This window comes from Schistocerca cancellata, chromosome 2, assembly GCF_023864275.1.
Source record: "Schistocerca cancellata isolate TAMUIC-IGC-003103 chromosome 2, iqSchCanc2.1, whole genome shotgun sequence".
Classification (NCBI taxonomy): Eukaryota; Metazoa; Arthropoda; class Insecta; order Orthoptera; family Acrididae; genus Schistocerca; species Schistocerca cancellata.
The window spans coordinates 1,090,680,346-1,090,707,962 of record NC_064627.1 but is presented as its reverse complement, the minus strand read 5'-3'; the positions used below and the strand labels follow the sequence as shown (position 1 = coordinate 1,090,707,962).

Here is a 27,617-nt window from a genome sequence, read left to right as displayed (position 1 = left end):
GTAGGCGGACACTTCAGGAGCTCCTGTAAGAACTGGACTTTAACTACAAGTCGCACGACGACTTAAAACGCTTTTCCTTATTTATTCTTCATAGTTTGTTCTTAAAGGAACAAGAAATTTGATTTTGAATTTGAGAAACTTTTTTTGTTCCAAAAGATTGCTTCTTCGCCAACAAGATGAAGGAGACTCATTTTTGTTTACTGGAAGGCGAAACCAGTATAATTGGAGTCTTTGTTTTCTTTTGAAAAAAAAAAAAAAACAAAAAATTTCCTTATTTATTCCTCACAATTTGAGTTTGGCTTTGAGAAACTTTTTTTGTTCCAAACGATTGCTTCGCCAATAAGACGGAGGCGACTCAGTTTGTTTACTGAAAAAAAAAAAAAAAAAAAAGCGGTTAAAGGCGCTACAGTCTGGAACCGCACGACCGCTACGGTCGCAGGTTCGAATCCTGCCTCGGGCATGGATGTGTGTGATGTCCTTAGGTTAGTTAGGTTTAAGTAGTTCTAAGTTCTAGGGGACTTATGACCACAGCAGTTGAGTCCCATAGTGCTCAGAGCCATTTGAACCATTTTTCTGCATTTAAATTCGCTCAATCCGAATATAAACTTAACAATGGAAGTGGGAAAAGTTGGTACCTTACCTTTTGTTGACGTTTAGGTACGAAGGAAAGCAGATGGAATCTCGGGACACAGCGTCTACCACAAGCCAAAACATACAGATCTATATTTGCAGGCTACAAGCTGCCATCACCCTGCACAATGCGATAGTGCATTACGTACGTTAGTACAAAACAGGTATTCTGAGAGACAGATACGTAATGAATTCAGGCCCAAGCGAGTTCAATATACGGAACAGAATAAAGATACAAAGACATTCACCACTTTGGCCTTTTTGCCATATTTTGGTGCCACATCGTCAAGAATCGGAAGAGTACTATACTCGGAAGATATGACATCGTGTTTTCAGGCCATCTGCAAAACTGAGGAACCTGTTGGATTCGGTTAAGGATGATCTTGGCCTGACGAAACGTGGTATGTACGAGACTCCTTGTCAGTGTGGGTCGTGCCCGCATCTCGTGGTCGTGCGGTAGCGTTCTCGCTTCCCACGCCCGGATTCCCGGGTTCGATTCCCGGCGGGGTCAGGGATTTTCTCTGCCTCGTGATGGCTGGTTGTTGTGTGCTGTCCTTAGGTTAGTTAGGTTTAAGTAGTTCTAAGTTCTAGGGGACTGATGACCATAGATGTTAAGTCCCATAGTGCTCAGAGCCATTTAAACCCATTTTTTTAATGTGGGTCGTGCAGTCATGTCGCACAGTACAAGAACGCTGCGATGAACATCAGCGACATACACGCCTACTCCAACCAGAGAAGTCGGCAATTGCGGAACACTGTCTGAATACAGGACATCGCATGATTTATGAAAAGACAGAAGCTTTATCAAATGGTTCAAATGGCTCTGAGCACTATGGGACTTAACTTCTGAGGTCATCAGTCACCTAGAACTTAGAACTACTTGAACCTAACTAACCTAAGGACATCACACACATCCATGGCCGAGGCAGGATTCGAACCTGCGACCGTAGCGGTCGCGCGGCTCCAGACTGTAGCGCCTAGAACCGCTCGGTCACTCCGGCCGGCGCGTCATTAAGGAAGAAATACACATGCGCACAGCTGATAATCTTATCAACAGGGACGCAGCATTTCAACTGACCACACCTGGAACCCTGCATTGACTGCTATAAATCACGACGAGAAAATCAAGGTTTTTTCGATAACAGAGCCGTCATAACATTGGTCTAGAACAGTTTTTAGTGAGTGACGTCTGGCCGCACTGTTAGTAAACATAGCGTACAGCGCACGTTCAGGAGGGCTGCTTTCGGCAGAGGGCTTTTTAGTATGGCGTAATCTATCTGCAAATCACTGAGCATGCGCCTCAGCACTCTTCACGCGCGTGTTCTACACAGTCTGCGGATACCGTCAGTCGTAACTAGTCACCAGCAAGCTTCAACCATCTGAAGATGTCGGACAGCTGCTCCGAGGAAATATTGTCGAATTTGCTTGTCATCCGGCGACAAAGCCGTGAAGACAGCTTAAAACATATCCGCTGGGAAAGCTTGGAAAGCGGTAGCACAGAAGCTAGCGTCGCTACTTTACACTTTTGAGCCCCGTGTTCGAAACCCGAATATTACTTTTATTTTTGTTCTTCATTTGTCTATCCACGTCCGTGGAAGATTACTACATGAATGTTTCCAATGTATACTGATATAACTTTGTCCTTATTCGTGTATACTACTAGTATTCCTGGTAGATGAATTTTAAGAAAAAACAATAAATGAATGAAAAAAAGCATTTGAAATTTTTTTTCGGTGAAATTCCTGCAGTGAATCTTGATTCGCAATCAATCACAACCGCCAGGTTTCCGAAAAATGATCGGTCGTGTTTGGTTTGCCGCGAAATCCTTATCCAAGGATGAAATCTTCAGCAACGTTAATGACGTTTCTTTCCCGAGTGAGATATTGCTGTTTTGAACCTGCCTTCGAGTGATGTTCGTGGTCTTCCGAATATCTGTGTTTAGAATGTTTCTACGATCGGTATAATCCAAGGGAACGCACAAAAATCTTTCTGAAGAATAAAAATAAGAATATATGAATTAAGAACTGATATAAGAATAAAATTCAAGAATATGAAAATTTAAAAAGATTGTAACTACTGAAAAGACCACAGACACATGTATGATATAACTGTTGTATGGCACTTATTGCGAAACCTAATTGTAATTTTACAATTAATATAACGCTCTTGTATACCCTAACTTGATAAGAAATATTCGTGTTGCAGTCTTCTACGGACATGAGTAGATAAATGAAAGAGTAATAAAATAAAATATAAACTACAATCGGGTTTCGAAGACGGGACGAAAAACTGAAAATCCGCGAGGCTAGCTAATATGCCACTACTAGGGCTGAGTGTATCGACCGCTAAAAGACATATAAATTGCGTAGAAAATTTGACGGTCGTTTTGTCAGGAACGGTCAAGTATCTACGTAACAGCCAGGGCACTTTTTCGCTTATTTTGACTTTTTTCCACTGAGCGAAACTTCTGGGAAATTGGGTCATGGCACTTGCCGTGTTCTCCTCGTGAGCGCTGTATTTTGCCACATGCGTCCTGTTGTTGTTGTTGTTGTTGTCTACAATCCTGAGACTGGTTTGTTGCAACTCTCCATGCTACTCTGTCCTCTGCAAGCCTCATCTCCGAGTAACTACTGCGACCTACATCCCTCTGAATCTGCTTACTGTATTCATCCCTTGGTCTCCCTCTACGATTTTTACCCTCCACGCTTCCCTCCAGCACTAAATTGGTGTCCTCTTGATGCCTCAGAATGTGTCCTACCGACCGATCCCTTCTTCTGATCAAGTTGTGCCACAAATTCGTTTTCTCTCCAATTCCATTCATTACCTCCTCATTAGTTATATGATTTACCCATCTAATCTTCAGCATCCTTCTGTAGCACCACATTTCAAAAGCTTTAGTTTCCTTCTTGTCTAAACTGTTTATCGTCCATGTTCACATCCATGCATGGCTACACTCCATACAAATACTTTCAGAAAGGACTTGCTGACAGTCAAATCTATATTCACTGTTAACAAATTTCTCTTCTTCAGAAACACTTTCCTTGGCATCGCCAGTCTACATTTCGTATCCTCTCTATTTCAACCATCATCAATTATTTTGCTTCCGAAATAGCAGAACTCATTTACTACGAGGGGCGTTTGAAAAGCCCGTGTAAAAATAAAAACTACTCACGTGTTTGGGGTAACCCTTTTTTATTTTTCGACATAGTCTCCTTTTAGACTTACACACTTCGTCCAACACTTCTAATTTGTTGATCACTTCTGAATAATAGGAACTGTCCAAGTCTGCAAAATAGCATTTAGTTGCTGCAATCTCCTCCTCGTTTGAATAAAATCTTTGTCCATCAGCCATTTCTTCAAATTGGGGAACAAATAGTAGTCCGAGGGAGCCAAGTCTGGAGAATAGGGGGGATGTGAAACTAGTTTGAATCCTATTTCCACTAATTTCGCGACCACAACTGCTGAGGTGTGTGCTGGTGCATTGTCGTGATGGAAAAGGACTTTTTTGCGGTTCAATCGCCGGCGTTTTTCTTGTAGCTCCGTTTTCAAGCGGTCCAATAACGATCAATAATACGCACCTGTAATAGTTTTACCCTTTTCCAGATAGTTGATGAGGATTATCCCTTGGGAATCCCAAAAGAAAGTCGCCATAGCCTTTTTGGCCGAAGGGAAGCTCTTCGCCTTTTTTGGTGCAGATTCTCCCTTGGTAACGCATTGTTTAGATTGTTCTTTGGTCTCAGGAGTATAGCAATGTATCCATGTTCCAGCCACAGTGACGAAACGACGCTCAAAGCCCTGCGGATTCTTCCTGAACAGCTGCAAACCATCCTCGCAACACTTCAGACGATTCCGTTTTTGGTCAAGCGTGAGCAGTCGCGGAACCCATCTTGTGGATAGCTTTCTCATGTCCAAATGTTTATGCAAAATATTATGTATCCGTTCTTTCCATATGCCCACAGCACTAGCAATCTCACGCACCTTAACTCTTCTGTCATCCATCACCATATCATGGATTTTATCAATGATTTGTGGAGTCGTAACCTCCACTGGACGTCCAGAACGTTCAGCATCACTTGTGCCCATACGGCCCCTCCGAAAATTTTGAAACCACTTATAAACTGTTACAATCGAAGGTGCAGAGTCACCGTAATGTTTATCAAGCTTCTCTTCAGTCTCTTGAGGCGTTTTGCCTTTCATAAAGTAATGTTTAATCACCAAACGAAATTCTTTTTCGTCCATTTTTTGACAATCACTCGACTTCCTTGAGTCACACGAATGCCAAACACAAAGAAATAGACCAATGTGGCTTAAACTTGGTGTGCGTTCTTTCCAAAGATGCTGCTAACTAAACATGACCTCGATACGCGGCGGTGTTGCCATCTCTCGGACTTTGCACGGACTTTTCAAACGCCCCTCGTACTTTAAGTGTCTTATTTCCGAATCTAATCCCCCCAGTATCACGTGATTTAATTCGACTACATTCCATTGTCATCATTTTGCTTTTGTTGATGTTCATCTTATATCCTTCTTTCAAGACACAGACCATTCCGTTCAACTGTTCTTCCAAGTCCTTTGCTGTCTCTGACAAGTGTCCCATTTTCAATAAGTTAACAGTATAGGCAGTGAAGTGTGATTTTATATTTGTGTTTGCCTCAGCTTGTGCGTGCGACTGTCGTCGGTAAGAGTGCGGAGGCGCTGCTTTTACCTCTCGAAAGGCCGCCGGCCGTCCTCGGTGATGTACTTGAGACCGTGGATGCCCGTGTTGGCGGCGAACTCGAGGTACATCAGCCGCAGCGCAGAGCGGAACTTGCCACCCGACTCCATTGCCGCTGCCCACCCTGGAAACAAACACAACACGGCGTTCCGTTACCACAGAGAGCGCCGAGCGCAGTCGCGGTGCGAGATGAGCGGGCAGAGCCAGTAAGTGAGCTCTATCTAAAGTGAGTGTCCAGTCGCTGCAGTCTGAGCTATCAACAAAGATCATCGTATTTTGCAAGCGTAGGCTTCTGCAACCGGTTACGTGACCGCATTGTCAAGGTGTAAAAATTCTCCAACGTTTCGGCCACTGTTGCAAATGGTCTTCCCCAGGTGTGCTGACTGGAGAACGATAAAAGACTTAAGTTCTTATACATTTGTGGAAAAAGCTGTTTTCGTAATTATCGAAGAGAACGGTCTATTGACACACAGTCAACACGGATTTAAAAAACATCACAACTAACTCTTTACTCACACGAACTGTTGAGTGCTATTGGCAAGGGATTTAAAATTGATTCCGTATTTCTAGATTTCCAGAAGCCTATTGACACCGTACCTCACATGCGGTTTGTAGTGAAATTGCGCGCTTATGGAATACAGTCTCATTTATGCGACTGGATTCGTGATTTCCTGTCGGAGAGGTCACCGTTCGTAGTGACTGACAGAGAGTCCTCGAGTAAAAGAGAAGCGATTTCTGACGTTCTCCAAGGTTCTGTTAGAGACTCTCAGTTGTTCCTAAGGCCGGTATTACACTATCAAATTTCTTTGTCAAAGATTTGATCAAAGATGCATAAAATATTCGTCAAATATATTTGACAAAGATCTTTGATGTGGAGCTAAAAAGGAGTATTACACTGTCATCATATTTTTCGGCAACAACAACAACTTATTAACTGCAGCAGTTGCATGTACCACAATTGCACTGTGTGCACATGCGGAAGAGAAGCGGGGGGAAAAAAAGGAAACGTACCTGGGTGAATCCGTGGGTTTTACGACGACACGATAAAAGCATTCAACAAAACTTGTACGACTTGACGTCCTCCATTATAAGCTCACGTAACATCAGTTACTTAAGAATGGATGAGCATACATTTCTGTGTGTGCTCAGAGAAGTGTATCCTCATATCACAAAGCACAATACTCACTTAACAACTGCTACATCTGCAGAAGACAGGCTCACTGTAACACTCTGATTCCTTGCTACAGGAGAGGGTTAGGTTAGGTTAGGTTAGGTCTCCAATCTTCTTAATCTATTTTTGTATTTAGGATGCCTCACGTTGTAAAGCGCCTCATCAGCTTCATAATCTTTATTAATTTTATAGTTGTCAGTACATACCAATTGTATTTACTGGCAATGTTTATAAAAACACTACCGATGACAGAACGCTGCAGCAATGGTAGCGCTCCACATGGTAACATGTCACATTGCAGTGAACAGAAGACAAACGACTTCTTTGATCAAATCTACAGCGATGCCCTAGATTTGATCAAATATTTGACGACATTTGACAAAGTTACCTATTACACCATCAAATTTCTTTGACAAAGATACTTGACAAAGATATTGGACAAAGAAATTTGATAGTGTAATACCGGCCTTATCTTCATAAAAGATTTAGGAGACAATATGATCACCCGTCTTTGGTTATTTGCAGATGATGCTGTCGTTTATCGTCTAGTAAAGTCATGAGAAGATCAATACAAACTGCAAAAACATTTAGATACGATATCTGTATGGTGTGAAAATGTGAAATTGACCCTAAGTAATGAAAAGTATGAAGTCATCCACATGAATGCTAAAAGGAATCCGTTAAACTTCGGCTGGATGATAAATCAGTCAAATCTAAAGGCCGTAAATTCAACTAAATACCTAGGAATTACAATCAAGGATAACTTAAACTGCGAAGAACACATAGAAAATGTTGTGGATAAGGCGAACCAAAGACTATGTTTTATTGGCAGGACACTTAGAAAATGTAACATATCTACTAAAGAGACTGTCTACATTACGCTTGTCCGTCCTCTTTCGGAGTACTGCTGTGCGTTGTGGGATTTTTACCGGGTAGGATTAACGGAGCACATCGAGGAAGGTCAAAGAAGAGCAGCACGTTTTGTATTATCGGGAAATAGGGGACAGGGCGCCACTGAAATGATAGAGGATTCGGGATGGACATCATTAAAACAAAGTCGTTTCTCGTTGCGGTGGGAGCTTCTCACGAAATTTCAACCGCCAACTTTCTCCTTTGAATGTGAAAATATTTTGTTGGCGCCGGCCTACATAGGGAGAAACGATCATCATAACAAAATAAGATAAATCAGAGTTCGCACTGAAAGATAAAGGTGTTCGTTTTTTCCGTTCGCTGTTTGACATTGGAATAATACAGAATTATTGTGAAGGCCGGTCGATGAACCCTCTGCCAGGCACTCAAGTGTAATTTGGAGAGTATCCATGTACATGTAGATCTAGATGGTCGGGCAGGGACGATGAGGATCAATACAGGCTGTTTTTTTCCACCAATGGCAAGAAATGAAGCTAACACAAATAAAGGATATCTAAACCCCTTCTCCTCATCCTATCAGATAACGAAAACAGTTTCTTTCACTGGCATATAAGAAATTAACTTTTTCTCATTCGGCAGTCATCAGAGAGACCATTTGCAACAGCGGTCGAAACTTTGGAGAACTGTGTTGTTGGAAATAAACAGGCTTTGTACACCGCGATCGCAGTAAAGAAACTTTTATTGTTTCAAGATGACCGGTTTCAACAGTCTTCTGCTGCAATCGTCTAATCTAAGGGGCGAACACGAAGATAATGAAGAGGTAGGGGGGGGGGGGAAGGAGCGAAGTAAAATTAATTTCACCTATTATATAAAATACAAAATTTCACGTACCTTATAGAACTTGTTACAAAAGTGCCATGCTACATTACATGAAGTCAAAGCACAAAAGGCACTCCAAACATATACATATCTTCATAAAATGTACGCAGCTGATAACACCTCGTACCGTCCCTTGCATAATCGACATCGGACATGACTCTCTCAAGTTTGCCGCGCAGACGGAGTGTTAACATAAAGGCGGCAAATCCGCTACAAAGTTTCCTATCTCGCCGCGGCGCGCCGTTGGGATGCATAAGTAGTACACGCTAAATGTCCACATGGCGTGCTTCCAAGAAATGGATAGGGGTACACCAAAAATAAAGGTGGATTTTTACAAAAAATATCTGATACAGCCATACAGAATACCAAGTGACCATAAATTTACAATTACCATGGTCTTACATTCCATATAAAGTCTATAGTCTTTGTTGTTGTGGTCTTCAGTCCTGAGACTGGTTTGATGCAGCTCTCCACGCTACTCTATCCTGTGCAAGCTTCTTCATCTCCCAATACATACTGCAGCCTACATCCCTCTGAATCTGCTTAGTGTATTCATCTCTTGGTCTCCCTCTACGATTTTTACCCTCCACACTGCCCTCCAATACTGAATTGGTGATCCCTTGATGCCTCAGAACATGTCCTACCAACCGATCCCTTCTTTTAGTCAAGTTGTGCCACAAACTCCTCTTCTCCCCAATCCTATTCAGTACCTCCTCATTAGTTATGTGATCTACCCATCTAATCTTCAGCATTCTTCTGTAGCACCACATTTCGAAAGCTTCTATTCTCTTCTTGTCCAAACTATATATCGTCCATGTTTCACTTCCATACATGGCTACACTCCATACATATACTTTCAGAAACGACTTCCTGACATTTAAATCAATACTCGATGTTAACAAATTTCTGTTCTTCAGAAACGCTTTCCTTGCATTACCAGTCTACATTTTATATCCTCTCTACTTCGACCATCATCAGTTATTTTGCTCCCCAAATAGCAAAACTCCTTTACTACTTTAAGTGTCTCATTTCCTAATCTAATACCCTCAATATCACCCGACTTAATTCGACTACATTCCATTATCCTCGTTTTGCTTTTGTTGATGTTCATCTTATACTCTCCTTTCAAGACACTGTCCATTCCGTTCAGCTGCTCTTCCAAGTCCTTTGCTGTCTCTGACAGAATTACAATGTCATCGGCGAACCTCAAAGTTTTTATTTCTTCTCCATGGATTTTAATACCTACACCCAATTTTTCTTTTGTTTCCTTTACTGCTTGCTTAATATACAGATTGAACAACATCGTGGAGAGGCTACAACCCTGTCTCACTCCCTTCCCAACCACTGCTTCCCTTTCATGTCCCTCGACTCTTATAACTGCCATCTGGTTTCTGTACAAATTTTAAATAGCCTTTCGCTCCCTGTATTTTACCCCTGCCACCTTCAGAATTTGAAAGAGAGTATTCCAGTCAGCATTGTCAAAAGCTTTCTCTAAGTCTACAAATGCTAGAAACGTAGGTTTGCCTGTTCTTAATCTAGCTTCTAAAATAAGTCGTAGGGTCAGTATTGCCTCACGTGTTCCGATATTTCTACGGAATCCAAACTGATCTTCCCCAAGGTCGGCTTCTACCAGTTTTTCCATTCGTCTGTAAAGAATTCGCGTTAGTATTTTGTAGCCGTGACTTATTAAACTAATAGCTCGGTAATTTTCACATCTGTCAACGCCTGCTTTCTTTGAGATTGGAATTACTATATTCTTCTTGAAGTCTGAGGGTATTTCGCCTGTCTCATACATTTTACTCACCAGATGGTAGAGTTTTGTCAGGACTGGCTCTCCCGAGGCTGTCAGTAGTTCTGATGGAATGTTGTCTACTCCCTGGGCCTTGTTTCGACTTTGGTCTTTCAGTGCTCTGTCAAACTCTTCACGCAATATCATATCTCCCATTTCATCTTCATCTACATCCTCTTCCATTTCTATAACATTGCCCTCCAGTACATCGCCCTTGTATATACTCCTTCCACCTTTCTGCTTTCCCTTCTTTGCTTAGAACTGGGTGCCCATCTGAGCTCTTGATGTTCATACAAGTGGTTCTCTTTTCTCCAAAGGTCTCTTTAATTTTCCTGTAGGCAGTATCTGTCTTACCCCTAGTGAGATACGCCTCTACATCCCATCATTTGTCCTCTAGCCATGCCTGCTTAACCATTTTGCACTTCCTGTCGATCTCATTTTTGAGACGTTTGTATTCCTTTTTGCCTGCTTCATTTACTGCATTTTTATATTTTCTCTTCTCGTCAATTAAATTCAATATTTCTTCTGTCACCCAAGGATTTCTACTAGCCCTCGTTTTTTTACGTACTTGATCCTCTGCTGCCTTCACTACTTCATCCCTCAAAGCTACCCATTCTTTTTCTACTGTATTTCTTTCCCCCATTCTTGTCAATTGTTCCCTTATGCTCTCCCTGAAACTCTGTACATCCTCTGGTTTAGTCAGTTTATCCAGGTCCCATCTCCTTAAATTCCTACCTTTTTGCAGTTTCGTCAGTTTTAATCTACAGTTCATAACCAATAGATTGTGGTCAGAGTCCACATCTGCCCCTGGAAATGTCTTACAATTTAAAACCTGGTTCCTAAATCTCTGTCTTACCATTATATAATCTATCTGAAACCTTTTAGTATCTCAAGGCTTCCTCCATGTATACAACCTTCTTTTATGATTCTTGAACCAAGTGTTAGCTATGATTAAGTTGTGCTCTGTGCAATATTCCACCAGGCGGCTTCCTCTTTCATTTCTTAGCCCCAATCCATATTCATCTACTACGTTTCCTTCTCTTAATTTTCCTACTGTCAAATTCCAGTCACTCATGACTATTAAATTTTCGTCTCCCTTCACTATCTGAATAATTTCTTTTATCTCATCATAATTTCATCAATTTCTTCATCATCTACAGAGCTAGTTGGCATATAAACTTGTACTACTGTAGTTGGCGTAGGCTTCGTGTCTATCTTGGCCACAACAATGCGTTCGCTGTGCTGTTTGTAGTAGCATACTCGCATTCCTATTGTTTTATTCATTATTAAACCTACTCCTGCATTACCTCTATTTGATTTTGTATTTATAACCCTGTATTCACCTGAGCAAACGTCTTGTTCCTCCTGCCACCGAACTTCATTAATTCCCACTATATCCAACTTTAACCTATCCATTTCCCTTTTTAAATTTTCTAACCTACCTGCCCGATTAAGGGATCTGAAATTCCACGTTCCGATCCGTAGAACGCCAGTTTTCTTTCTCCTGATAACGACGTCCTCCTGAGTAGTCCCCGCCCGGAGTTCCGAATGGGGGCCTATTTTACCTCCGAAATATTTTACCCAAGAGGACGCCATCATCATTTATCCATACAGTACAGTCTTACAGTGTGAAAATTACAGTAAAATATTTTTTTTAAATTACCCCATATCTTCAAGCAACAAAGCATCACGACGCAAAGATAAAGTCGCGACGGTGTGAGCGCGAATGCTAAGCCGGCTTGACCAGGAAGTATCCCGCAAACTATCACGCATGAAAAGGTTTAAGCGTACACAAAAACCACGTGGGGCTTAACTTAGTTCAAGAATCATCTAATTCAGATGAAAGCCTATTGGGTGCGAGCTGTCCTTTACAGAGCCACATCGAAATTATGTATAGCATAAAAGTAATGCAGACAACTACAAAAAAAAATTAAAGGTATGAAAAAAATGTGTGTGTGAATAGTTGATGAAAGTGCATGAGGATGTCTGTAATCCACGCTGTGTGTCAGAAACTACTATGAACGGGGGCATTTATACGAATAGCAGTGACGAAAACCGAGTAGCTGGGCTGAGTCCGAGCTCCATTTTTAGTATTCTGGCTAAGGGATGAGACGGAATCTGTTGTATCCACAATTACCACATGCTAATACGATTACAAAGCTGCAAATTAAATCACTAGACGGACACATGATAATTGACTGCAGTATGAGATACCCACTGCGTAGTGTGTATTCGTAATACACTGAAGCGAAAAGAAACTGGAATAGGCATGCGTATTCAGATACACAGATATGTAAACCGGCAGAATACGGCGCTGCGGTCGGCAACGCCTATATATGACAACAAGTGTCTGGCGCAATTGTTAAATCAGTTACTGCTGCTACAATGGCAGGTTATCAAGATGTGAGTTTGAACGTGGTGTTATAGTCGGCGCACGAGCGATGAGACATGGCACCTCCGAGGTAGCGATGAAGTGGAGATTTTCCCGTACGACCATTCCACGAGTGTACCGTGAAGTTCAGGAATCGGTAAAACATCAAATCTCCGACATCGCTGCGGCCGGAAAAAGATCCTGAAAGAACGGGACCACCATGAGTGAAGAGAATCGTTCAACGTGACAGAAGGGCAGCCCTTCACTGCCATAACTGGACTGTTGATGACTGGAAACATGTTGTCTGGTCGGACGAGTCTCGTTTCAATTTGTCTCGAGAGAATTGACGTATAGGGGTATGGAGACAACGAATCCATGGACCCTGCATATCAACATGGAACTGTTCAAGCTAGTCGAGGCTCCGTAATGGTGTGGGGCGTGTGCAATTGGAGTGATGTGGGACCCCTGATACGGCTAGATATGACTCTGATAGGTGAGACGCTCGTAAGCATCCTGTCTCATTTCCTGCATCCATTCATGTCCATTGTGAATTTAGACGGACTTGGGCAATTCTAGCAGGACAATGTGACACCCCACAAGTCCAGAATTGCTATAGAGTGGCTACAGGAACACTCTTCTGAGTTTAAACACTTCGCTGCCCACCAAACTCCCTCAACATGAATATTATAAGCATAACTGGGATGTCTTGCAACGTAATGTTCGGAAGAGATCCCCATCCCCTCGTACTCTTACGGATTTATGGATAGTCCTGCAGATTTCATGATGTCATTTCCCTCTAGCACTACTTCAGACATTGGTCGAGTCCTTGCCACGTCGTGTTGCGCCAGTTCTGTGTGCTCGTCGTGACCCTACACAATATCAGGCAGGTGTAGCAGCTGATACGCAGAGCCCATGGATTCGTTGTCTCCATACCTGTACACGTCTATCCCCTCGATACAATTTGAAACGAGACTCGTCTGGCCAGGCAACATGTTTCCAGTCATCAACTGTCCAGTGTTGGAAGGGAAGGGCTGCACTTCTGTCACGTTAAACGTTTCTCTTCCGTCGTCGTGGTCCCGTTCTTTCAGGATCTTTTTCCGGCCGCAGCGATGTCGGAGATTTGATGTTTAACCTCAGCCTCAGTGAACTTCCGATGTTATCCACAAGATCATATATATATATATATACATATATATATATATATATATATATATATATATATATTGTTAATAGCAACGGTCCTACGACACTCCCCTGCGGTACACCTGAAATCACTCATACTTCGGAAGACTTCTCTTCACTGAGAATGACATGGTGCGTTCTGTTATCTAGGAACTCTTCAATCCAATCTCACAATTGATCTGATAGTCCATATGCTCTTACTTTGTTCATTAAACGACTGTAGGGAACTGTATCGAACGCCTTGCGGAAGTCAAGAAACACGGCATCTACCTGTGAACCCGTGTCTATGGCCCTCTGAGTCTCGTGGACGAATAGCGCGAGCTGGGTTTCACATGACCGTCTTTTTCGAACCCCTTACTGATTCTTACAGAGTAGATTTCTAGTCTCCAGAAAAGTCATTACACTCGAACACAATACGTGTTCCAAAATTCTACAACTGATCGACGTTAGAGATATAGGTCTATGGTTCTGCACATCTGTTCGACGTCCCTTCTTGAAAACGGGGATGACCTGTGCCCTTTTCCAATCCTTTGGAAGGCTACGCTCTTCTAGAGACCTACGGTACACCGCTGCAAGAAGGGGGGCAAGTTCCTTCGCGTACTCTGTGTAAAATTGAACTGGTATCCCATCAGGTCCAGTGGCCTTTCCTCTTTTGAGCGATTTTAATTGTTTTTCTATCCCTCTGTCATCTATTTCGATATCTACCATTTTGTCATCTGTGCGACAATCTAGAGAAGGAACTACAGTGCAGTCTTCCTCTGTGAAACAGCTTTGGGAAAAGACATTTAGTAGAGTATCCCCTGTTTCAGTACCATTTTGGTCACAGTGTCTGGACATTTTGTTTTGATCCATCTACCGCTTTGACATAAGACCAAAATTTCTTAGGATTTTCTGCCAAGTCAGTACATATACTTTACTTTCGAATTCGTTGAACCCCTTTCGCATAGCTCTCCTCACACCACATTTCGCTTCGTGTAATTTTTGTTTGTCTGCAAGGCTTTGGCTATGTTTATGTTTGCTGTGAAGTTCCCTTTGCTTCCGTAGCAGTTTTCTAACTCGGTTGTTATACCACGGTGGCTCTTTTCCATCTCTTACGATCCTGCTTGGCACATACTCATCTAATGCATATTGTACGATGGTTTTGAACTTTGTCCACTGATCCTCAACACTATCTGTACTTGAGATAAAACTGTTGTGCTGAGGCATCACGTACTCTGAAATCTGCTTTTTGTCACTTTTGCTAAACAGAAAAATCTTCCTACCTTTTTTAATATTTCTATTTATGGCTCAAATCACCGATGCTGTAACCGCTTTATGATCACTGATTCCCTGTTCTGCGTTAACTGTTTCAAATAGTTCGGGTCTGTTTGTCACCAGAAGGTCTAATATGTTATCGCCACGAGTCGGTTCTCTGTTTAACTGCTCAAGGTAGTTTTCAGATAATGCACTTAAAACAGTTTCACTGGATTCCTTGTCCCTGCCACCCGTTATAAGCGTTTGAGTCTCCCAGTCTATATCTTGTAAATTAAATTAAAATTTCCACCCAAAACTATAACATGGTTGGGAAATCTACTCGAAATATTTTCCAAATTTTCCTTCAGGTGTTCTGCCACAACAGCTGCTGAGCCAGGGGGCCTATAGAGACATCCAATTACAAGACATCCAATTACAATGTTTGAGCCTGCTATAATCGTGACCATCACCCAAATTATTTCACATTTCGGATCTCCGTCAATTTCCTTCGATACTATTGCACTTTTTATCGCTATAAACACGCCTCCCCCTTCACAGTCCAGCCTGTCTCTGCGGTATACATTCCAATCTGAGTTTAGAATTTCATTACTGTTCACATCTGGTTTCAGCCAACTTTCCGTCCCTGTTATTAATGGGAGCAGTGCAGGGACCTTTCTATAGACGCTCTTGCAGATTTCTATTACCACATTAATATTGTCATTCCCTGTTGCGTTTTGCCTACTGCTACCTTGTGGCGTCTCAGGAGGCGTCTTGTCGGGTCTAGGGAGGGAATTCTCTAACATAAAAAACCCACATGTGCAATTCACAAGTACTCCGCTACCCTTGTAGCCGTTTCTTGCGTGTAGTGCACGCCTGACCTATTCAGGGGGACCCTACATTTCTCCACTCGATAGCGGAGGTCGAGAAATTTGCACCCCAGATCGCAGAATCGTCTAAGCCTGTGGTTTAAGCCTTCCACTCGGCTCCAAACCAGAGGACCGCGATCGGTTCTGGGAACGATACTACAAATAGCTCAGATTCCACCCCGCGAGCGACGCTTTCCTCCTTCACCAACTCCGCCAACCGCCTGTATGAACTGAGGATGACTTCTGAATCCAGACGGCAAGTGTCATTGGTGCCGACATGAGCAAAAATTTGCAGTCGGGTGCACCCAGTGCTCTCTATCGCCGCCGGCAGGGCCTCCTCCACATCTCGGATGAGACCCTCCGGCAAGCAGACAGAGTGAGGTCTTCCCCGACCTTTCCTGTCTACCGTGTATGACATGTTATATTCTGCTTATAAATGTATCCCATGAGGGTCTATGTGCGTGTCTTACTATTTTGTTGGTTTCATTTCAGATTTCTTTATATTTTTCTTTAGCTTCCTCAGTCTATTTATGTAAGAACTCCTAGAGATGGGCAGAATCGTTCATCCTTGGGAACTAGCTCACTGGTGATCGCTCTTTTTTTTGGAAAACGTTCAGTTTTACTCGTTCACCGTTCATTTGTTCTTGTTATATGGTTCTTATGAAAAATTAGTAGCATAGGTGACTGAAGATGGAAGACACCAAGAGAGGGAATTTGTCTCCCACGCGGAGAACAAAGTTTTGATTCATAACAGAATTCTCACACACTTGTAGAACTAATTTTCATGATTCTGCAAAACCTCTCGTTCAGCCAACTGTAGCGTTATGTGGCTAATCGCAGTGAAATAATATAAGGTGGCGCACGAAAACCGGCCCCGAGTACACACTATTCGCCAGTTACGCACGATTTGTTGACCGCTACGAGCAGAATAGATCATCATCATCATCATCATCATCATCATCATTTAAGACTGATTATGCCTCTCAGCGTTCAGTCTGGAGCATAGCCCCCCTTATACAGTTCCTCCATGATCCCCTATTCAGTGCTAACATTGGTGCCTCTTCTGATGTTAAACCTATTACTTCAAAATCATTCTTAACTGAATCCAGGTACCTTCTCCTCGGTCTGCCCCGACTCCTCCTACCCTCTACTGCTGAATCCATGAGTCTCTTGGGTAACCTTGCTTCTCCCATGCGTGTAACATGACCCCACCATCTAAGCCTGTTCGCCCTGACTGCTACATCTATAGAGTTCATTCCCAGTTTTTCTTTGATTTCCTCATTGTGGACACCCTCCTGCCATTGTTCCCATCTACTAGTACCTGCAATCATCCTAGCTACTTTCATATCCGTAACCTCAACCTTGTTGATAAGGTAACCTGAATCCACCCAGCTTTCGCTCCCATACAACAAAGTTGGTCGAAAGATCGAACGGTGCACAGATAACTTAGTCTTGGTACTGACTTCCTTCTTGCAGAAGAGAGTAGATCGTAGCTGAGCGCTCACTGCATTAGCTTTGCTACACCTCGCTTCCAGTTCTTTCACTATGTTGCCATCCTGTGAGAATATGCATCCTAAGTACTTGAAACCGTCCACCTGTTCTAACTTTGTTCCTCCTATTTGGCACTCAATCCGTTTATATTTCTTTCCCACTGACATTACTTTCGTTTTGGGGATGCTAATCTTCATACTATAGTCCTTACATTTCTGATCTAGCTCTGAAATATTACTTTGCAAACTTTCAATCGAATCTGCCATCACAACTTAAGTCATCCGCATATGCAAGACTGCTTATTTTGTGTTCACATATCTTAATCTCACCCAGCCAGTCTATTGTTTTCAACATATGATCCATAAATAATATGAACAACAGTGGAGACAGGTTGCAGCCTTGTCTTACCCCCGAAACTACTCTGAACCATGAACTCAATTTACCGTCAACTCTAACTGCTGCCTGACTATCCATGTAAAGACCTTTAATTGCTTGCAAAAGTTTGCCTCCTGTTCCATATTCTTGTAGAACAGACAATAACTTCCTCCTAGGAACCCGGTCATATGCCTTTTCTAGATCTATAAAGCATAGATACAATTCCCTGTTCCACTCATAACACTTCTCCATTATTTGCCGTAAGCTAAATATCTGGTCCTGACAACCTCTAAGAGGCGTAAACACACACTGATTTTCATCCAATTGGTCCTCAACTAATACTCGCACTTTCCTTTCAACAATACCTGAGAAGATTTTACCCACAACGCTGATTAAAGAGATACCTCTGTAGTTGTTACAATCTTTTCTGTTTCCATGTTTAAAGATTGGTGTGATTACTGCTTTTCTCCAGTCTGATGGAACCTGTCCCGACTCCCAAGCCATTTCAATTATCCTGTGTAGCCATTTAAGACCTGACATTCCACTGTATTTGATGAGTTCCGACTTAATTTCATCCACCCCAGCCGCTTTATTGCACTGCAATCTATTGACCATTTTTTCCACTTCCTCAAATGTGATCCTATTTCCATCATCATTCCTATCCCATTCCACCTCGAAATCTGAAACATTACTGATCGTATTTTCACCTACATTGAGCAACTCTTCAAAATATTCCCTCCATCTACCCAAGGCATCCACAGGATTCACCAGCAGTTTTCCTGACCTGTCCAAAATGCTTGTCATTTCCTTGTTACCTCCCTTTCGAAGACTGCTAATTACACTCCAGAATGGTTTTCCAGTAGCTTGACCCATAGTCTCCAACCTGTTTCCAAAGTCTTCCCACGATTTCTTCTTGGATGCTGCAATTATCTGTTTGGCTTTGTTTCTTTCTTCAACATAACTTTCTCTGTCTACCTGGGTTCTGGTATGTAGCCATTTTTGATACGCCTTCTTTTTCCTTTTACAGGCTGCCTTGACTGTATCATTCCACCAAGCTGTTTGCTTCATCCTACTTTTACACACTACTGTTCCAAGACATTCTTTAGCCACTTCTAGTACTGTGTCCCTGTACCTTGTCCATTCCTTTTCCAATGACTGTAATTGACTACATTCAACTAACTGGTACCTTTCTGAGATCGCTGTTATGTACTTGTGCCTGATTTCCTTATCCTGAAGTTTCTCCACTCTTATCCTCCTACATATGGACCTGACCTCCTGCACTTTCGGCCTCACAATCCCAATTTCACTGCAGATTAAATAATGATCAGTGTCATCAAAGAATCCCCTGAATACACGTGTGTCCCTCACAGCCTTCCTGAATTCCTGATCTGTTATTATGTAGTCAATGACAGATCTGGTTCCCCTGCCTTCCCAAGTATACCGGTGAATGTTCTTATGTTTAAAAAAGGAGTTTGTGATTACTAAGCCCATACTGGCACAGAAATCCAAGAGTTGTTTCCCGTTCCTGTTGGCCTCCATATCCTCTCCAAATTTACCCATAACCTTTTCATACCCTTCTGTTCGATTTCCAATCCTGGCGTTAAAATCACCCATGAGCAGAACACTGTCCTTGTCCTTTACTCTAACAATTACATCACTGAGTGCCTCATAAAAACTATCCATCTTATCTAGATCTGTCCCTTCACAATGCGAATATACTGACACAATCCTAATTTTCTTGCTAGACACTGTCAAATCTATCCACATCAGTCGTTCGTTTACATACCTTATTGCAACTACGCTGGGTTCCATTTCTTTCCTGATGTAAAGCCCTACACCCCATTGTGCTATTCCTGCTTTGACTCCTGACAGGTAGACCTTGTATTCTCCCACTTCCTCTTCTTTCTCACCCCTTACCCGAATGTCACTAACAGCTAAAACGTCCAGCCCCATCTTATTTGCAGCCTCTGCCAGCTCTACCTTCTTCCCAGAGTAGCCCCCATTGATATTAATAGCTCCCCATCTCATTACCATTTGTTTGCCAAGTCGTATCTTAGGAGTCCCTGGTTTGTCAGTTAGAGGTGGGACTCCGTCACCTCCAAAGGTCCGAGGCATTTTGCTCTGATTGTTGCCAGCATCATATTTAAAGTACCGGGGAAGCAGGTTGCTAGCCTTACTTGCCCCGAGTCCCATTGGGTTTCACCCCTAACGGCTGAGGGACTAACCGGTGGATTTGATAGTCTTCGCCGTATGAGCAGAAAGGTGACCACGACTCAGAATATGTCCGAGATGCCCAGCCTTATTCCAAAGTAACTGGTATCCCGACTGTCGGGACCACTTACTTGGTCACTCATACGTTGCCCGTGGTTCATGAACTAGGACATGACTACAGGAACCCACACCATGAACCACGCAGAATAGATAAACATGTAATAATTAGGCAGTGAAGAAGTAACAAAAAAGCTAATGGAAACAACAACTTCGAAACAATAGATGATGATTGGTGGGCGACAATGAACAGTCTAGTACTCGGGGCCGACTTTTTGTGCGCCACCCTGTACCATTGAAATAATATTGTACAAGTTATCAAATTCTCTTTACAAAATGTGACACTAGATACTCTATTAGGGAGCGCGGGCTTCATTCGGTTGCTAAATCGTTCTGCCTTCCGTAACAATGAACATGCCCTTTTACGATGGACCAAAAAAAGACGGAAAATGGCCACTTGTGTGTGCCGTGCTGACTTCCTTTGCAAGTGTAATAACAAAAAATCTTACCTTTTTACAAGTATTTCTTCTGCTCTTTATCGAAATAGTTTTGTTGCCTGAAAAAATGTATGTATTACATACCACGTAATTTTTATGTAATGTACGTAATTATAAAATACATTTTAATTAGCGGTCATGGACGCTGAATAGAATACGAAAAGAACCAGAAGTTCAGAGTTCAAAAAAAGTTCGAAACTGATCTAGAATGGGCGTGCGCAGCGAACGAAACGAACAACTCGATACTGAACTAACTATGAGCGAACTGCGACGAGTGTCCGGCTACGCGAAGGAGGACGAGTCCGGCCGAGCGAGACCGAGACCGAGACTGACGGGAACGGGACCGAGGCGGGAACGAGACCGGCCGGCATGCCGTTCCCGGGAACTATGAGTAGAAATTAGCGACCGAAGTGATTTGTGAAAGAACGTTCGTTAGAATTCGTTCCTCGCTCGTTCCGTTCATCTTGGTGAAGCGTTCCTTTGGATCTGTTAGATCGCGAACGACCCATCTCTAAGAACTCCCTTTATGCTTTTTTTATTTTCTGTGGTTTCTTCTGTATCTTCGTTCCAAATCTTAAGCCCCCTTTTCGATTCGTTTTGAGTTATTCAACTAGTGCTTCTTTAGCGACCTGTATTGCAGTATTTGTAATGTTTGTCCATTCATCTGTTAGATTATTGCTTGAAGACATTTCTTGGCGTAGCTTAGGGTAGCCTGCACTGATATAGATTCCTTAAACTGTTCTTGGAGCAGATGCACCTTAAAAGTTTTGTTTGGGTTTCTTTAGTTTTCCTCTTGTTCTGTTTCTTCCATCTTTTCCACAGCTGGCCCTTTTATTTAACAAGATAGTGGTCCGTACTTACGTTTCTACCCCCCCGCATACGTAAATGTCTATCACCCATGAGACATGATTTTTATTGACTGTTATGTAATTAATAATATATCTATGGTCTCGTCTAGACCATGTGTATTTATGTATGTCTTTCTTCTTAAAAAATGTATTGCTTACTTTCATTCTTCATGTCTATATATTTGCAGCCCTCTGCCATACACACGAGCGCAGCGACATCCGCAACAATCCGATGCCTTCGGATCAATATCATCGATCGCCCTCCATACAGTCCTGACTTTGCCCCATCCGATTTTCATCTGTCGATCAAGTGGTGCAGGCAGAGGTGAGGTTCTGCTCCATCAATAAAGTCAAACATTCTACAGTCATGATATCAACAAACTGATCTCTCGATGGAAGAAATGTATTCGTTAGTATGGTGACTACGTTGAGAAATATATATCTGAACATGAAGAATAAAAAAATTAGAGAGTTAAAAAGTTGGTTTTATATAAAAAGCCTTAGAGGTGTCATACAAAGCATTTCGGAGGCATTACTTTTCAACACGCCCTCGTACATGAACACAATACAGAGGAACGACGATTCATTCTAGCGACGATACAAAGCCACAAATGGGGTAATCCATTGGCATAAGCGACTTTGACAACTGTTGGACTGTAGTATGCCCATATACAGAGAGAGAGTGGCTATACGTGAAATCGCACTTGATTGGCTGATCTGCAACGCCGTTTTTTTTTTCTTTTCTTTTTTTTGTGTCTCTTGATTAGTACTTTCGCACTGCTTTCTGTGGTTGGATGACTGTTTTGAGGACTTTTGAAAAACTGTTGCGGCAGGTAGCATACTATGCCCAAATTGTTTTTGTCTTGGGAAGAAAAAATCGATTTCGAACATTTCTGAACACTTGTATCCACAAAAAAATTTGCCTCTCTGTCGTAATGTCGCATGTAGCTAAGTAGCATTCAAGAATATAAACTGTGTTTTCAGCAGTTCGATTCTCGCTGTCACCAACATCTTTTTTACTATATTTGAGTTACATTCATCGGACTGGAACGTCACTTAAGAAATCTTGGATAATAATCTTTTTATGTTTAGTCACTAATCGCACGAAAACGCGGGTATCCCAAATAACAGAAGTTTCATTTTGGAAAATCAGCTATTGTGAAGCTGTTTTACCATGCTTTCATTCTTTATGACTTCCTAACATCATTACAAAAGTTTGTCTTCCGGATTTTTCCGGTATAAACCACGGAGTCTAGAACCATAATATTCCCATCTAAGATATATTAACGTGGGAGGGAATTTACTATGTAAAGTTTAGAGGCAACTAACTTTAACAACGAACATTCAAGCAGTAAACTTTGGAATCCCTTCAGAGCATCTAAAATAATACAAATGAAGCGCTTTTTCTCCCGGTTGGTACCTATTTCTTCCGGAACGTTGTAATAAATGGCTGATATACTGTATCACGCCACACTTTTAAGTTACTCCATTTAAATGTATAGTAGCCATATACTAAATAACAAGCTACAATTTCTGCTGTAATGTGTTAAATCCACGTCTTGCGACAGTCAACTGGCGACAATATTTCCCGCGCGAATTACGGCAAAAAATGGCGGCCGTCTGTGCATATTATCTATGGTCTAAAGAAAACTGGCTACTCTCTCTCTCTGTTTGCAGACTCTTAGCAGATTGTAAAATACCGGCGCTGGGGACGAGCATCTCGGAATCGGTGAAGTTGGTCGACTGCTCACGTGTTACTGTCGTGAGGATGGATAAAGGGCTTGAAGGACGGTGAAACCACGGACTGGGGACAAAGTATCTGACGTCCACGCCTCATCACAGAACGTTGAATTCGGAGACTTATCCGCTCTGTAACGCAGGATAGGCAACAGTATGTGGCAGATCTGCCGGCCTCTACAATGTTAAATCAGGCGCAAATGATCGGAGCACACAGCTCAGATCACATTGTTCAGCATGGGGATCAGCAGCGAACAATCCATGCCTTCCGCATGCTGACCCAACAATACCATCAGTTATGGTTGCAGCGGACACCGGATCATCGAGACTCGACCATGGATCAATGAAGCCGGCAAGCCTTTCTTGTTATAACAGTGCATCGGCCCTGGCTGTATACATCGTCGTCTAGGCGAATGGCAGCGAGGAACATGGCCCGCGTCAGAGGCGCAAGGCAGTGGGGGCAGTGCTTTGCTATGGGGGACATTCACTTGGGGTTCCTTGGGACCTGTCGTACTAATCGAAGGCACCATAAAGCTGTGGACTGCCTCAACATTACTTCGGACCACCTGTACACCTTTAAGCTTGATGTCTTTCCCGACGGCGAGGCACCTTCCAGCAGGAAAACGGCCCATCACAAGGCCAGAACCGTGCTGCAGTGGTCTGAGGAGCATGGCAGTGGACTCAGGTTGATGTCTTGGTCACCAGATTCGCGTGATCTGAACCCGAACACACATCGGACGCTATAGGGCACTACCTCCGCGCCCACAAAGAACTGGCCCATAACTTGCGGCAATTGCGTGACCTCTGTGCGGAGATGTGGCGCCAGATATGTGCTGAACCCTACCAAGGACTTGTCGAATACACGCCATGCAGAATGGCTGCTGTATTGCGTCCCAGTTCTCCGAGGCTGTAGGTACTGCGATAAAGGATACCTCAGTGGGTAGTCCAGTCTCTAAAAGTGCAATCACAGAAGTTGGAAAGAACAATGTAAGTGCAAGGAATGCTAAATGCGAAGAAACCATGGAGATCAGAAGAAATATTTCAGCTGATTGATGAAAGAACGAAGTACAAAAATCTTGAGGGAAATTTAGGAATGCAGAAATACAAGTCGCTGAGGAATGAAATAAATAAGAAGTGCTAGGAAGCTAAGGCGAAATGGCTGCATAAAAAATGTGAAGAAATCGAAAAAGAAATGACTGTCGGAAGGACTGACTCACCATATAGAAAAATCAAACCAACCTTCGGTGAAATTAAAAGCAAGGGCGGTGACATTAAATGCGCAATGGGAATTCCACTGTTAAACGCAGAGGAGAGACCAGATAGGTGGAAAGAGTACACTGAAGGCCTCTGTAAGGGGGAGTACTTGGCTGAGTCCGTGACAGAAGGTGGAACAGGAGTCGATGTAGAAGAGACAGGGGTCCAGTATTACAATCAGAATTTAAAAAGAGCTAGTTTAACTAAGGCAAAAGGGATAGGCAACATTCCACTGGAATTTCTAAAACTATCGGGAGAAGCGGCAACAAAACGAGTATTCACGTCGGTATGTGGAACGTATGAGACTGGCGATATAATATCAGACTTCCGGAAAAACGTCTTCCACACAGTTCCGAAGATAGCATGCGCCGACAAGTGCGAGAATTATCGCACAATCAGCTTAACAGCTCTTGCATCGAAGTTGCTGCAGTAATAATATACAGAAGAATGGGAAAGAAAATCGAGGATGTGTTAGATGACGATCCGTTTTCTTTAGGAAATTGTGACGTTGTGGTTGATAACGGAAGCAAGACTAAAGAAAAATCAAGACACGTTCATATGATTTGTCTACTTGGAGAAAGTGTTCGACAATGTAAAGCCGGCCGATGTGGCCGAGCGGTTCTAGGCGCTTCAGTCTGGAACCGCGTGACTGCTACGATCGCAGGTTCGAATCCTGCCTCGGGCATGGATGTGTGTGATGTCCTTAGGTTAGTTCGGTTTAAGTACAAATTCTACGGGACTGATGACCTCAGATGTTAAGTCTCATAGTGCTCAGAGCCATTTTGACAATGTAAAATATTGCAATATGTTCGAAATCATGAGAAAAATAGGGGTAAGCTATAGGGAAATACGGGTAAGATACTATATATATAACAATCAAGAGCGAATAATATGAGTCCAAGACCAAAAACGAAGTGCTCGGATTAAAAACGGTGTAAGTCAGGGATGTAGTCTTTCGCCCCTACTGCTCAGTCTATACTTCGAAGAAGCTACGACGGAAATAGAAGAAAGGTTCAAGAGTGGAAAACAAAATTCAAGGTGAAAGGATACCAATTACAGCAGCTGTTGAATGGAATGAAGAGACTAATGAGTACAGAATATGAATCGAGAGTAAATCGAAGAAAGACGAAAGTAATGAAAAGTTGCAGAAGTGAGAACGGCGAGAAAGTTAACATCATAATTGGTGATCAAGAGGTAGATGAAGATAAGGGATTCTGCTACCTAGGCAGCAATATAACCCATGATGGGCGGAGGAAGGAGGACATGAAACGCAGAATAGCACTGGAAGAAAGGCCATTCCTGGCCAAGAGAAGTCTACTAAACAAAGGCCTTAATTTAAGGATGAAATTTCTGAGAATGTATGTTTGGAGCACAGCACTGTATGGCAGTGAGACGTGGACTGCGGGAAAACCGGAACAGAAGAGAATCGAAGAATTTGAGATGTGGTCCTACAGGTGAATTTTGAAAATTTGGTGGACTGAAAAGCTGAGGAATGAGGTTCTTCGCAGAATCGGCGAGGAAACGAATATATGGAAAACACTGACATGAAGAGACACAATGGTAGGACACCTCTTATGACACAAGGGACTAACTTCCATGTACTAGAGGGAGCTTCAGAGGGCCAAAACTGTAGAATTGAGGATGTAGGTTGCAAAGGGCTATTCTGAGATGAGAAGGTTGGCATAGGAGAGAAATTCGTGGCGGGCTGCTTCAAACCAGTCAGAAGACTGATGACTCTGGATGCTTTTTCCTAATATCGCGTTTGTGTACAAGTGTTCCTTAGAAAATTCGAAATCATTATGTCACAAGCTGTCCACCACCAAATGTCACAATTTCAGCTGGTAGTTACCGTATAAATGACGCCGAAGGTTCCGCTGCAGCCGTACGACCAAAGCCCGAATCCTAGACGCGCTCTGTCTATGAAGCGCTCGTCGTCGTCGTGGCGTAGGCCGTGTAGGAATGGCCATTTCATCTCCATGTCTTCAACTGTCTCTTGTCATTGCCTTTCATCGCGGTAGATCTGAAATAATTGACAGATAAAAGCGGTGAAAAACTGCTATATACGGATATTTAGGGAAGCATATTTTTTTATAGTACACAGTTTCGGTACATGGTGGCATATTATATGATGGAGAAAACAGTGCTATGATTATTATAATCTCCAAATGTTTTATTCCGTAATTTTCGCAAAATAATATAGACACCGTTTCGGGCTTGATATAACCGCCTGCTGAAGTAGCAGAAGTGCTCTTTAACCGTCACGACATGATTTATCAGGTTTATCAGCATGCATCATAATTCTAAAGCCCAGATATTAAACAAGCCCTAGTCCAAATACCAACGCATACCGTAGGAACGTAGTTCGGTACATCCTGGTACACATGCACGGGTGGCCCTTGTTATTTTGTACCGGATGTGCTGGAGAAATGACATTACGACAGTGTAATGACGCTACATCAGAATATTTCTGTCACAGGCCTAGAACGGTAATGTGTCGGCGAGGTAATTCAGACAGGCGCCAGAAACACGTTTCAAAATAGTCCGACGGAAATGCAAAATGTCAGCTACCATGAGGCAGCAGTCCGCTATTTATTAAACTTCGTGGAGATGTTCATCACGTAACGAGTATTAAAAAACATACCATTTTCACTCGATTCGGAACTTATCTCCGTCATCAGCATCGGTGTGATCTCTACTGGCAAGACGACATACTTGCAATCGTAATGAGGTAGAAGCAAACAGCCCTCCAAAGGTCATTCTGAAGAATTTCTTGCCATGCGTGAAACTCATGCTGTTAGTTCATGAAGGTTGCTGGATCGAGACTGATCTTCCCATCGCATACCCGACATGCTGCGGTGAATGAATCAGGGGACTGGGCAGATCAATCTAGGACCAGTACATTCCTCAAGGTGTTTGTGGCGCGAACTGCAGTGTGAGGTCCTACATTATCCTACTGAAATATGTCACTTTATATTCTGCGTAATAGTATTCCTATAAGCATATATAAATTATATTTTCCTTTATTATTTTCTTTCGTTCATTATATTTAGTACTAAATGCCTATACATTCAAATTATACACCTATCTAAACATATTTATCCATTTAGCGCATGGCTAGCATCACATCATACAAGGACGCGTTTTTTCTTCAAATATAAATATGCAGGTATTTGACACATGCGAAGGAAAGTCATTATTATATTTTGATTAAATTTCCAGTATTTACAAACCACAGAAGGTCGTAGGATATAATGGAACATATTATTATTTTGTCTTTCTTTTCTTTTTTTCCTCGTTCTTTTCTTGTATCATAAATAACATTAATAGAGAAAAAAGAGATGTTCTTCAATTTTTTAGATTCATCTGTCTGTTCCTATAAGTGGTAGCGGATGGACGAGTGACGAGTTCCGCGGCATTGGTATTGTTCAGAAGTGTGTATTCT

At 42.4% G+C, this 27,617-nt stretch overlaps 1 protein-coding gene across 1 annotated transcript in view; it reads right to left on the bottom strand.

Moving 5' to 3' along the window:
- The window catches only part of LOC126161236 (sodium channel protein Nach-like), a 230,827-nt gene extending 204,684 nt beyond the window's left edge, over positions 1-26,143 (bottom strand). The window contains exons 1-2 of the mRNA XM_049916977.1: positions 26,025-26,143; positions 5,336-5,468 (exon numbers count right to left, since the gene is read on the bottom strand). Of these exons, the coding sequence (XP_049772934.1) occupies positions 5,336-5,468; positions 26,025-26,142 (251 nt within the window). The 5' untranslated portion in view covers position 26,143. The remainder of the gene's footprint in view (positions 1-5,335; positions 5,469-26,024) is intronic.
- Between the last annotated feature and the right edge of the window lie 1,474 nt (positions 26,144-27,617).